Here is a 14,325-nt window from a genome sequence, read left to right as displayed (position 1 = left end):
TTCTGTGGCAAATTGGCTATTACATCACCGTATTGACATGCCTTCGACTCCTACAGCACATTCGTTTCCACTGGCACTGGAAAGGGTGATATGTTCCCTGTATTTTCTAAGTCAGCCATTTGGTGTTGCTGCCTTCCTCAGACCTACAGCCATTTCCCCTTCTCTAGCATTTTGTTCTGCTGGTGTCTCTTTCTGTGGTGACTAGAACCAGAGACTCTTCCTAGGCAATGAATGTTTTGGGAAATGTTTCATCTCACTGTGGCCAGACAGCTGCTCACCTGCTCTCTTTTGTATAGATTGGGGTTTGGAACTCATACAGTGGCCTTAACATGACAGACAGCAACAAGGACCGATCAACCAACATCACAGATTCCTTGGCTAATCGGACGCTTATCGTCACTACCATCTTGGTAAGTCTTGCTGCACAGAGGTGGCACCATTGGCTGCACTGTAGGATGCAGGCACTGCTGCTGGTGAGTCATGAGGCTCTCTGTGGCCACCTTTGCCATCTCCACCCTGCACTTCATGGTTGTTTTCCTCCACACTAAACAATGTTTTATTAAATTATCCTGGTTTCAAGCAATTACTTGAACTTAAACTCAGAATTGACATACACATTAACCTATAAACAAGATTGATTAAAAATTACCCCACTGCCAATGAAAGACCCTTGGGAACCTCTGCCTCACTTCAGTATTTCAGAGGTGAACCCTGCATACTTTTCTTCCCAGGAGAATTAATATGCACAAATAGCCTTGTAGTCAGTGTTTGTACATCTTTACTTTTTCCTGAAAATAAGATGAAGAGGATGGAGAGAAAATAGCAAACAATGGATAGAGAGATTGAGGTAGAATAAATGGAAAGTATGCAACTTAATATTCACAAGTTGTTCTATCTCATGCTTTCTGCCTGGCCAGTAATGTCACCTTCTGCAATTATTCTGCCTAATTCCTCACTCGGAGGGAAAAAGCTCAAAGGCTCCCCCTGTGCTCCTTAGAGGTCTTTTGCCACATTAACCTGCAGAAACCTGATAGCCAAGATCTTCCACCCAAAATCCTTCTCAAAGGAAAGCAGCAAGGTTGCAATCTACTTGTGCTGTTTTCCATTCTCTTGTTATACCTACTTAACTCACAGCTGTCTTATACATGTGAAGACTTGTTTTCAGTAAAGGTTTGTTTCTCACAGATTATGAAATTTCAGGTTCCCCTTGTGATTCTTTTTATGTTATTTAGGCCTTGCTCTCCTTCAGTATCCTTTCCCGTCCCTTAGGGTGGAACAATGTATGGTACAGATCTTGGGGCTGATTTTGCAGTTGCTAAGCACTACTTCAATTAAAGCTCCTGGGAGCTATGAATGGTCTGTTCCATGGAAAATTAGGGCCCTTATGCTTATCACTATTTGGTTCAGTCAATTTGTAAGCATGCCTAAACCAGATTTTAATGGACATGGTAAATTACTGAATTCCATCTAATTACAATCCATTTATTAAAAAATAATGTAATTTAGAGAATTGATACAATGTGAAACAAATTTCATTTCTATTGGCATATGTCTGCTGTTTTGTTTCTATAGGAAGATCCTTATGTTATGTACAAGAAGTCTGACAAGCCATTGTATGGAAATGACAGATTCGAGGGGTATTGCCTGGACTTGCTGAAGGAGCTGTCAAATATTTTAGGCTTCATCTATGAGGTCAAACTAGTTTCTGATGGTAAATACGGAGCCCAGAATGACAAGGGAGAGTGGAATGGGATGGTCAAAGAGCTCATAGATCATGTAAGGTTGAATCCTTCTCTCTTTACTCTCTTTTCACCTGTGGTATTTCATATGAGGCCAGCCCAAATGAAATGTGTGCTTTAGTTTTATTTTTTTTAGAGCCACTGGTCTGTCTTTGTTGCAGCTTTTCAGAATAGAAAGTCACATCCAAACCAACAGTTCATGGGTGTAGGGGGCAACTTCGTCTGCAGTATGGAGGGAGTGGGCATTTATAGCTAGCACTGATCCTACCCACCTCTTGGCTACAAAATCCAATGGCAGAAGCTGAGCTTCCAGCTCGCCTCTGCCCCTTGTCACACTGATCTGTGGACACAGTCACTGCCCAGATTCTCTAGAAGTCCTCGCTCACAGTTCAATCTGTTGCACACAATGGAGCCCTATGTCCGTGGTCATACTTCTCATATTTATATGAAAGACACAAATGTCCCTCTACCTGCAAAATAAAAAACATAGAGCATCATGTACCCAGTAATATCCTAGCAGAGTGAAATCTTGTCACATGCTTCAGATTTATAGTCTAATTGTGTTTAGTTTTTAATATGTGAGGGGGAAAAAATGGACTTGCTGAACATGATAAAGAATCTGTACTTTCCCTTTTGTGTTTTCAGAAAGCTGATCTGGCTGTTGCTCCTCTCACTATTACCTATGTAAGAGAGAAAGTAATTGATTTTTCCAAGCCTTTCATGACGCTGGGAATCAGCATCTTATACCGGAAGCCCAATGGGACAAACCCTGGTGTTTTCTCCTTTTTAAACCCTCTCTCTCCTGATATTTGGATGTATGTTCTCCTAGCCTGCCTTGGAGTCAGTTGCGTCCTTTTTGTCATTGCAAGGTAAGTCAAAGATGTAGTTTCAGATACATCTGCATTGACTGCCTCTCCTCCTAGAGGTGTTGCACGGGCTCTGTGAAGCGGACCTAGTGTAATAATGTCCTAAGGGCTTTATCCAGTCCTAAAACATAACATTCTAGAAAGTCTCTTAGTCTTGTCACATCAGTATTGCTATCACTTTTATATATTGCAGTGTGAGGTTTTACCTTCCTTGAGGACTGAACAAATAGAAATAGCTGATGAAATGTGTCAGCTTTTCTTGGTCAGTACACAACACCTCAGCAGACTGCATGTTTTAGAAGCAGTTCACATGACTTGAATGTAAGCACTGTCTTTTCTAGCAGTTAAGAGGATGTGAATGTATTTTTTTTTCTGAAGGATGTTAATTAGCTGTGCCAATTTCCCCTTGAAAATGCAAAATAATGTTACTGGGAATCTGAGGGGGTGGTCTGCAATGTGATGTATGCTCAAGGCTCCCTTCCAGTGCTGTCCTGAGGTACACTTTCCCTGTCAGTGGCAGGGTCCCAGTGATGTCTCTGTCGAAAACCAGCAGGAAACAAGCACGTACACAATGCTTTTCCAAATGAAACCAAAGATCATACAATTCTCAAATGCAGGTGTGCCATAGTGCTTCTGGACCAGTGCACCACAGTCACATCCCTAGAGGGCCAGCAAAGCACTCTGTACTCTCATCATTGAATTTTACCTTAAAAACTCTAAACAGCTGATACAGCTTCACAAACCAGATACAAGCTACTTAGCATGGCCTCAGAAACCACAGTCTGAGTCAATTGCTGTAGAACTCTGAACAAGAGCAAGTCAGGTGTCAAAGAAAGCGAAACTAGAATCTTGTCAGAAGAAACTGGCATACTTTTTCGATACCACTGAGTAAATCTGGACTCTGAACTGGTATAGTTATTGTCTTTGTTTTGTTTTGTTGTTTTTGTTTGGGTTTTTTTGTGGTTTGTTTTGTTTTTCAGATAGTGCCCTTGGAATTTAATTTCCAGCTCTGTTTATTTGATATCATCCTGATCTTCATTTTCTCCTTTTTATAATTCAAACATAAACATTTTGTCAGTGCTTTGCATAATTGTTTGGTTCTTTACACAGAGGATCCCTAATGAAGCCTTTTCCCACTTCCATTATATATTGTTTCCCATATACAATTATATGTTCCACATTAATAAATTATATGGAAAATAGCCCAAGAAACCCTTCATGCTACAAAATATGACTGAAGTGATGTATCATTGAAAGTTCACACATTCACTTAATAGAAAAGTAACAAAAATCCATTCCATTTTTAAAAGTCAGCAGTAATGCTATGTATCCCAGTGTATACATACCCGTATTTCATTCAAAGGTCATAAAATAATTGTAATCAGAATCATTACTTCTGATAATATAGCACCTTGTGCCTGACTTACATTTCTGTGTGAGCCAGGTCAAATTAAGCTCTTGCTGCTTTTCCCCTAATTCATTTTTCTTTTAACCAAAAGATGCTGCCCGGCTAAATCTTTACTCCCACAAGCTGTTCTGCTGAGGGGGTGATTGGCCACAGACATACATTTCTCTCACTTGTTCAAGGTGGACAACCTATGTGAATGCTTTGCTTGTTTGCATGTTTCTATACCAGTAGCACAGTACAGCAGTCAGTAGGTTCTGATATTTCCTTTAAATTGCTGATAATGTGAAGAAAGAGGAGGGAAGTGGAGAAGGAGAGGTTGTGAGCTAGCTTATTAGCCTTTGCCCTAGGTAAAAGAAGCAAGAGTTTTTCCGTCCCTAGCAGCTATGGCACTGTATATAATTAGTCATGACTTCCCACAGGTTCTTGCAGTGGTTCACTGTACCATAAATAATAACTCCTACTGTATGCAAATCATGATCTCATTCATGACTAATATTAAATCTGTTCTGCTGTGGCAGACTGACTTTTCTGCAGCTGTGTGCCAAGACTGAAACATCCCACAGTCCTCTCCTCCTCAGAACAAGCGGAAGGGAAAACAAAGCCCAAGTTATCCTCAGTGCTTCTATCTTTTAAAATAACAACATCAAGTTTGCAAGAACAGATAAGCATCAGCATCCTCTCTCTGCTCGCAGAGCTGCCTACACACAGACACAGGCTGGAGGAAACCAAAAGGGAATGCACAGTGCTCGCAAATCATCCTTTGTGAAACCTGTTTGGTTTTCTTTCTCGACTGTTAAATATTGCTCCAAATCACAGTGTAGCCTTTGGGTAGATTCGTAGGTTCACCCTGTGTGAATGTGCTGTTTTGTTTCTGAAAATCTGAAAGCAGTAGTTCCAGGAGCAGTATAACTAATGAAGCTTGATTTCCCTACAGATTTGTGTCTCGTGGTAGATTGTGGTCGCCAGATGAAGTTTGTTTGCTTTCCCTGCAGCTGAAGGATTTATAGGCAATCTTTCCCATGTGGATTAACTGATATGTAACAACTTCTGAGCTCATCCTCCAGCTTCTCTCCTAGTGAGGCAGCTACTACAATGTTCCACAGCACTTGCAGGAGCATAATAATCTCCAAGACCTCTACCTCTAGCTATTTGTCAAATATGTGACTAAAGTTCATTAAGACCATTCATGTTATTATTAGAGGTATAGATGCCACACATGCCTTCATAACACACAGTACAAAATCTGACTTGTACTTTTATTCTGACACAGTGGTTGTGGGGTTTGGTTTTTTTTTTTTGTTTCTGTTTGAGGGTTTAGTGTTTGTTTTGGTTGTTTTTTTTTTTTTGGTAACAGATGCCTAAAAGCAGGTCCTAATAAAATCAGAGGTACATAGGTCGAAGTACCCAGAATTGTGTTCATATAATTTATTTGAGACTTTATAAATTTTAATTCACTCCAAGAAGCTAAGGTATTCTTACAGCTCACATTGAGCATATCCACATCATCAAATGCATCAAAATTTCTGTAAGATTTGTCATGTTCCAGCAAATATTGGCTAGGTTGGTTTTAAGAACCTCAGGAAGGATCAACTTTTTAATATTGCCAGAGTAAATTAAATGTTTAACAGTATTTTGACATCAGTTCATGGAAGACAAATACTTAGGAATAATATTAATGGACTGAGATTATCTTCCTGTTATGTTTTCAGACTTTTCATCAGCTGTATAATTTTTCATTTGCCTTTGAACTTTATGTTGCCCTGTTATATTAATTTTAAAATTCAAACACAGAAGTTTTTATCACTCTGAAGGGTTACAAACTGACAGAGCTCTTTCCCTAAGTACACTGCTAGTGAATGGACAAGGTGTTCTCTTCCAAATCTTCCCTTTCCTTTTAATGCTATATTAGCTTTGCTCTTGGTGTCAGTAGCTGAATTAACCAGGTAAAAATGTCACACAGCCCATATAAAAAGATGCTTTGATAACAGTGAGCATCCTCTCTTTAACAGAAACCTCAGCATAGCTACTGCTGCAGGTCCAAAGAGGGTGAAGACTAAGGGAATGTGGCTAGACAAACAGAAGGACTGAGCAACCAAATAGAGCTGAATTTCAAGTCAGCTCCTTCTTAGAGCTCAGCACAGCTGTAGAAACACCAGAGGAAAACCAGCTTTTGTTTCAAGGTGAAAAATAAATACATACACTAATATAATTAAAAAATGCATAGTTTGAGCTGTAAAAAGCTTTCCAGTTTGGCAGTTTTGCTGCCAGTGTTTCATTGCTGCCAGTGTTCCATTGCTGCTTTCTAGCAATGGCTGTCTTGCCTTTTCAGTGGTAGAGACAACTGTATCTAAACTACTGAAAGTGATTGTTGTCTATATGATGAAAGACTCCAACCTTGGGCTTCCCAATCAGATCAAGCAGAGTTGTTTGTACATCCTACTGCCCTGTGTTAACACTCTGGGACCCTGTGGGTGAATGTTCACCGTGGGACCTCTTAACTTCTATGTCATTGACAGATCAGGCAACATACAGGTCTAAATTCTGGATCTCTTGTTAAGGATGTGTTTCCTCACATGCACCAAGTGAGTTGTGAACCGTTTGTTACTACATAGGAGTTAGTTCCATTATTGTAGTACAAATCCAAAACTTATAACTTAGTAATTGCTTTTCTTTTAACTGGTGTATGTGGCACTCTTGTATCTTAAACCTGAAAACTATGTCTCTTGTTAAGATTTTTAGTACCCCTGCACTAGTAATGGCAGTATTGTACAACTAATGCCATCCTAAGCTTTATGCTGTTTCAATTAGTGGGTTCATTATTATAAGAGTTTGTTGCTTCAACTTGCAACCATGCATAAATTCAATGCTTAATTATATTGTTGAAACAGTAATTAAAATGTATAGGCATGACATTGTCAATTAAAGCTAAATTCATAAACTTCGTGAGAAAGTGTGCAGGAAACCATGCAGCGGCGGAAAGGAGCAGCAGGCAAGGTGCCTTGGGGAGAAATGGCTCTTAATGTAGCTCAGCCAAGTGTTATGCAGAGCAGAAGTGACACGGTTTTGCTGTTGCAGGACAGTGCATGGGGAATAGAGCAGAGTTTTTCCATTAAAAGCAATTCTCTGTGTAATTCTCTCCCAGCAATGACAACAACATGGACCTATGGCTTTTAGGCACTGCAATTGCTCCCAGATGCCTTCAAACGATCAACAGTCTTTTTTTTCCACTGCCACAGAATCCTTGTGCAGGGAAAGCACATTCAACATCCAGCATCTCAACTACAGACAGCTGATAGTTATTGTTTTTAAAGGGCTACTACTCAGTTATTATTTTCTAAACACTTTATCCAGGAGCAGCTACATGGCTTCCAGTTGTCCCCCAGCAAACATCTGTCTGTCAGTAGTACAGGCAGGGATGTTGGGCACTATAGCAGCCTCACCCTTGAGGGCTCTTACTCCATAGTAGGAAGAGAAATGGAGTACCCTTATGCTCAATCTAGGACTGTGAAAGCGTCTTCTGGCATTGCAGTGGTGCTCCACAGCTTGCACGAAGCAACTGCAAGATGTCCCACAGGTAGTCTTTCAGCTGAATTTTTCTTGTTTCCTTCATTAACCACCTCGCTTTGTGCATTGTTCAGCAGGTTTTCTGCCACCGTGTGTACTCTATTTGATGTTTACAGATTGTTTCTGTTAACTGCCACAGGTTTACACCATATGAGTGGTATAACCCCCATCCGTGCAACCCAGACTCAGATGTGGTGGAAAACAATTTTACTTTACTAAATAGTTTCTGGTTTGGAGTTGGAGCTCTCATGCAGCAAGGTACATCGGTTACACTTCGTTATTGCACACATCCCACAGTCTGCTCAAGGGCTTCAGTGCTGGTAAACTCCACCCTGTGTAAATACAACATATACTGTAAAACCTGATGTCAGGAACTAAGCAATAGGAGAAAGGAAGAAAATTATGTGCCATGGCAACTGGGAGCAGGCAGATGAGGGGAACCTGTGAAACTCAGAAAAGGACTTCAGCAGCAGGAAGGAGAAGCATCTGAGAGAAAGGGAGGTGGACAGGGCCACACAGGAGTTTCTGGAGCTGAAACACAAAATGATCACAAGAGGGATATGAAGTGCTTCATGCTGAAGTTCATTGAGTTTGTTGGTGTAAGAGGTTTGGCAACAGGAAAATGTTGGGCTCCATCCCAACAGAAACAGTAACAGCCTTAGCTATCCTAGAACAGTTACTGTAACTACCAAACAAGAGAACAAAACAGATGCTCTTTCTCCAGAAAGGTTGTTAAGTTTGTTGGCACTTGTCAAACACTTTGTTTAAAACCAAAACCAAAACTTTGTTTTTTTTAATGGCTTTTCTGCAGGTATGAGTCTGTAAATGCATCCAACCCTAGAAGCATTACCTTAACCCAGTCACAAGTCCCTGTTGCTGATGATTATGGAAACAGCTGACATTTTACTCAGGTGACAAGGAAGGGCAGTGAAGCTTACTCCAAAATGGAAGCAAAACAATTAAATACATTTGTTTATGGCATGTATGTTCTAAGGTTTCCAATTAAATTACTATTCACCAGGACTGGGTTCCACTGAAAAGAAGGAAAAGTTATTCTCACAAGCATTTCAAGTTGAATCAAAGCCGAGCTAAAACAAACCCACCCCTCGACAACAACCAAAAAGGCAATCCAGAGGAAAGCCCAGCAGTACCTTGGTATTAAATTCCTAAACATTTAAGTAAGGAGTATAAAACCATCTCTGCATTCATCCAGGTACAGTTTATTCTTCCCTCTCTAACAGGCCTGAAACACAAAAAAGAAAACACAAGAAGGAGTTTTCCTTAGATACAGAAGAGAATAAGTTTGCATTGTATCTAAGATGCACTTGCTTCTATTGGTGCACAGGACACAGAGCTTCCTCACAGAAATTACTTTGAAGGAAGATGAATTAAGGAAGAGCTGTTCAGTTTAGCTGGTTTGTTTTGTTTTGTTTCTTCCACTTTATCAGTCAAACACAGGCTGAGGTTTTACAGTATCAGGCAGGTGTGTGTATATAACTGTGATTACCCTGTGTGTGAAAGTGCCCCAGGATTTTGTGTTTCACTGTACTGCCTTTTTTGGAGTTTACCATCATCCACAGCAAACTGTGGGATGCAGTGTCTGCCTGTTACCACTACCTTGGGTACATGACAGTCAGCCCCAACCAGACTCTGCTTGTCTTTCAAGAAGATTAAAAAAAACCAAAACAAAAAGAAAGAAAGAAAAACATTTGTAAGGCAACGCAAATGTTTCCATGTACGGACTTGTGGTGCGTGTGATTGTAAGTTCATCATTGTTAATGTGAAGCATTTGAACATGATGTGAATGGTTGTGAAACTCTGCATCTGGTGTTACACTCTTTCTTGTTGGCAGCAGCTTCTTGTTATGCTTGATTGGAAGCCACTTGTTATTAAATTTTAAAATGTGATGATCAGACTTTCTCTTTTCTACAGAGCGTGAGCAAAGTCTGGATCAGGATTGGCTGTCATGTTTGCCATAAAAAGGCACTAGAGAGACTTCAGCAAGTATTGTGTATGACCCCAAGTCTTGCTAGCAAAGTTTTTATTTAGATGTCTTTTTCCCCTGAAATTCTTAGCTGTGGTATGCATACTCTGAAAGCATCCAAACAGGACACATTTCATCCAATTCGTTTGCAGCATCTCATTTTCAGAAAGCGTAGCAATCCATCAGAGCTCAAATTAATCCAGGCAGTGGGTCAGATCAGAAGTATTTGGTTAGGAAGAGTGTGTAGAATGAAGCTAGAGAGCATGGATGATATATTACATGCCTTTTGCTGGAAACAAGACCCTTCAAAAAGGTGAACATTGAAATAATCATGGGAGTAATCAAAAAAGATGCTGGGCCAACTTGGTTCAGTTTGGAGCGTGCTCAGCACCTCACAAAAGCAGAACTGTAGCTCACTGCATAATTCATAGACTGGGGCATTTTTGAGATTAATTGAACTGAATGTATTCTGCTGCTTTTTCACAAACAGTTTTTGGCTACAGGAAGTCACAGGAGGTTTGGCATCTCACCCCACAAATTGAGCACAGAGGGCTTCTCCGCCTACTCTCTTGTGCCACTGTAAGGCTGTGCTGGAAAATTTCCTGGTCTCTTGTTAAGATAGTTGCAAGTTATCTGGCTATTATGCTCTACTGGGATGCATATGTCAGTGTGTATGGCATTGCAGTAGGATCCAAGTGTAGAAATTATATTGCTGTCTAAACTTAAAAAAAAGAAAAAGTACCTTTGGGATGACCTGAATCAGCACTAGCAGAAGCCAGCTTTTGCAGGTCAATCCCAGCTTAGAAGTAAACACACACTTGTCCTAAGACCAACAACAAAGATAAAATAAAATAAAAATAAAAATTCATTTTATTAAAAAAAAGTCTAATCTGAAAAGCAAGTACAAGAGACTGCAAACATAAACCCAAATAGAGCTACAGCTCTTGATATGAGCATGTTTGGACTCAGAAATTTCAAGTAAGAGCTTTTGCTTTTAGGCTGCTGGCTTAATTTGAAATCCATGCAGCACCAGGGCTAAACAGGGCTGCAAAGGTAGAGCATCTGTGCTTGTAGTTTGGCAGTTCTGTCAACCTACTCAAACCCTTGGGCTATGCTTAGCTTTGACCTTTAAGAGACATGTCTATATGTTTACAAAGTTAAGTTAAATGTGTTTGCCATTTGCTTGGAAAGTTTCTGCTCTTTTCAGTCTTTGCCCAAAAAGTCACATTCAGAATTTTTGCAAAGTCTGGATGTATTCTCAGTAACATATTTAAGTTTCCTCTAGAAATGGTTAAGTAGGGAGAGATAGTGAGATAGTATGTCAACATATTTGTCCAGTAAATTGAAATATGTTTGTTACCTCAAAAACTTTATGTGCTGAGATCTCCATTCACAGGCACTACAGTACTTTCTTAAGTCCACCCTTCATCAACAGAGTAATTATGCAAAGGCTTAACTTCAATAGCAAAAATATTCAAGTGGCTCTCTAAGTGCTTTGCTGAACCAGATCCCTGAATCCTACCTAATGAATTAAGTTCAGTGAGGATGCCTCTAGGGGAAAAAAAAAAAGGCACAAAACTTGAATTGGAATGCTTAGAAATATAAGCATCTGTGGGCTTAAATACAGTTTATCTGAGCTACTTACAAGGCATTTCAATGCACTTAACATGCTGTTCTGTGGGTTTTATGACTATGGCAGATCACTTTGTGTGACACACAGGCAGATCTGCTAAGATCTTTTCAGCAATAATGAGTGTTAAGTACACTGTCCTGTAAATGCAACCAGTATGTCCATTCACCCTCTGAATTTTCAAATGCAAACCAAATGTGTTCTGGGCTTTGAGCCCAGGTTCACATATGCTAATGAATTCATTTGAACCATATTGATCACCCTATTTCTGCTTAGGTATATCAATAGGATGCACAGGGCACGTTTCTCTTGTAGGGTATTTCTGCCAGATAGCTTGTAAGCAGAATAGCATTCTGCTAAAGATCTCTGGTTATAAAATGGATTACAGTATACTGGCAAAAATCAATTAGAGAAATGGACAAAACCACTAGTATATCTTGCTGGAGAGGGAAGAGGTAAATAGCACAGTGAGCATTAGCTCTGAGATGCAACGGGGCTTAGACCCAAGGATAATTCCGTTTGTCATGGATCATGGCATATTTCCCCTTCACAGTCTGTTACCATTTGAATGTTCACTGTGCATCTGTGAGATTATTGTTTAAACCATTTTATCATACTACAGTTCATAAAAGCATTTTGTACCTAAAACCAGCCTGTGGTATCAGGAAAAGCATCTTTCAGCATCATTATAATGTGATTGTTTTGATGGTATTGTAACAGGATCAGAGTTGATGCCCAAAGCTCTTTCTACCAGAATAGTTGGAGGAATATGGTGGTTTTTCACCTTAATCATAATCTCATCCTATACTGCCAACCTGGCTGCCTTCCTGACCGTGGAGAGGATGGAATCCCCCATTGATTCAGCAGATGATTTGGCAAAGCAAACCAAGATAGAGTATGGGGCTGTTAGAGATGGATCCACAATGACCTTCTTCAAGGTAAGATGACATGAGCCAGCTCCATGCAGTCGGACCGACCCACAGCTCTCCAGAAATGAATGGTGAGGCAGAATCATGACATTTGAAGGGATTAGCCTGAAAGGTAAATACATCATTTGCCCAAATCCTTCAGCAATATTGCTCTAAAAGATGGGAGATTTCTCCCAAGACATATGGATAAACAATCAGATTCTGCTGCGAAGGGAAAATCCATGCCTTTGATGAAGTGGTCTGAAATGAAACAGGACATGGATCTGGGGGACATTCTTTTCCAGGTTACTTGTCCAGACAATTCTGAAGGTCACATTTGTACCTCAATAATACTACGGGCAGTCAAAATGGAAGTTTGTCCCTTTTTTGTACATAGTTCATGGGCAGTATTACAGAGACTGTTAATATGTGGGCCATACACACACAGAGGAGCACATCTGTAAGTAAAATATTTTCTGTGGCTAATTGCTTTGTAGATAATGGCAGATTTTCTCTTTTTTTTTTGTTGGTTTTTTTTTTGTTGGTTTGGTTTTCTTATTACTATTGATTACATACAGAATGGGTTAATGTCATAAAATGTCAGTGTAAAAGCCAACAGGGTATAAATACAGGATGTATGCACAAAACTCCTGTGACAGTTAGAACTAATTAGCAGCTTCATTGGTAGCCTCAGCAGGGATGTTAAGCACTGAATGAACCAGTATCATGCTTTTCACCATAGCATCTAAGAATGATGTTGATAGATAGCCAAGTATGCAGTGCCTGTGAAGAGGAGGAGACACTGTGGGGAAGGAACAGGTGGGGCAAAATATCATTCATGCCGCAAATGAACCCTCTCTCCTCCTGCTCCAGTCAAATTCCCTACTTCAACCACAAGCCCTTATATTGCCACGTGAGGCAAAATGTTTACACACAAAAAGGATCTTGGCTAAAGTATTTGGGTCATCTCTCAAAACAAGTAATGCTCATGAAGGATGTGTCAGTGGTGTAACAGGTCTGATGGTAAGGCTACTCCTAATGGAGATGTTAAGGGTGAACTGCAGTTGTAATGGCTTTCCTGTAACTGAATAGAAATGTTTCCATGCTGAAAGGAACGTACAAAATACAGTATTTTTCAGAGCCTCATTATAGTCAAATGGTGAGCTGACATTTCTATTTAGATAAGCTGGGAAACCAATCTGGAGATATTCCTGGAAACTGGATAAGGCAAGTACCAAACTCTCATCAGGAATATAAGGCAGGAGGAAGCCGCTATGCAGCCTTCTGAAGGACTCTAGAAAACTCCCTTGGTCTAAAAGATCTCTGCCCAAAGACAGCCACTGCCATTCTTACTCTGAAGTCAAATTTAGCACCAGAGAGAAAATATCAAACCCAGTTGCTTCCACGTGTTTGTTTTGTATTAAAGGAGGCAGCTTCTGAATTTCAACGTGGGAAGTTCAGAACAAATTTCTAGAGCTGTTTCCAGTTCTTTTTCTTTCACTGCTAATCCCCAGTGTTAAAATTTGCAGGCTTTAAAACAAGTCAGGCAAAGCTATTCAATATTTATATGCTATACATGCTATATTACTTGTGCCTGGAATATGCGTGTACAAAAGCACAAGTGAAAGACAGGAGCTTTCATACAGAATAGAGACAGATTTGCTGGCAGAATGAAGGTGACATAGTGAGAGATGCATGAAAAAATAGGATTTATCGTGTTTACAAACCAGTGAGACACACACTGTGTTATATAGGAGATGTTACTTTTATTACAGATGCCCATCAAGATTTTCACAAGATTAGAATTTCTTTATGCTGTTTGAAACTTAAGAAATCACAGAGCAGGTCTGTGTACACTAAATATAATACATACTTGTGTATGCAAAAGGAAGGCTGTGCCGTGTAAGGGCATGACTTTGCCTCTCTTGGACTGTGAAATATTGCACATACTACTTAAGTAAGTACACACACACCACAGTGAGAGACCTGGGAATTAGAAGGCAGAAGCAGGGATTTCTGGACAGAGTTCCTCCTGTTCCTGTACTGCATGTGCATCACAGTATAGCTTAAGAAGAAGTGAGTTTGCTGCAGTGATTCTAGAGAAGATGCCAGAAATAACTCTGCCTCTTTTGGGGGAATTGTGAAGTCCTGCCCTGGCCTGGATGGTTTCCCTCAGGCTGATCCATGATGTGACGGGCTCTGGTAGCACCCCAATGCCCAGGAATA

At 40.1% G+C, this 14,325-nt stretch overlaps 1 protein-coding gene across 4 annotated transcripts in view; it reads left to right on the top strand.

Annotated features, from left to right (window-relative positions):
* GRIK1 (glutamate ionotropic receptor kainate type subunit 1) overlaps nucleotides 1-14,325 on the top strand; it is a 162,673-nt gene that overhangs the window by 130,080 nt on the left and 18,268 nt on the right. For all 4 annotated transcript variants that reach the window (XM_064152392.1, XM_064152390.1, XM_064152391.1 and 1 more), the window contains 5 exons: nucleotides 297-410; nucleotides 1,573-1,776; nucleotides 2,385-2,608; nucleotides 7,717-7,835; nucleotides 11,912-12,129. In XM_064152392.1, coding sequence (XP_064008462.1) covers nucleotides 297-410; nucleotides 1,573-1,776; nucleotides 2,385-2,608; nucleotides 7,717-7,835; nucleotides 11,912-12,129 — 879 coding nt within the window. The remainder of the gene's footprint in view (nucleotides 1-296; nucleotides 411-1,572; nucleotides 1,777-2,384; nucleotides 2,609-7,716; nucleotides 7,836-11,911; nucleotides 12,130-14,325) is intronic.

Source organism: Pogoniulus pusillus, chromosome 12 (genome assembly GCF_015220805.1).
Source record: "Pogoniulus pusillus isolate bPogPus1 chromosome 12, bPogPus1.pri, whole genome shotgun sequence".
NCBI classification, from domain to species: domain Eukaryota; kingdom Metazoa; phylum Chordata; class Aves; order Piciformes; family Lybiidae; genus Pogoniulus; species Pogoniulus pusillus.
The sequence above is the reverse complement of the archived record's forward strand: the minus strand, read 5'-3'. Positions and strand labels throughout refer to the sequence as shown.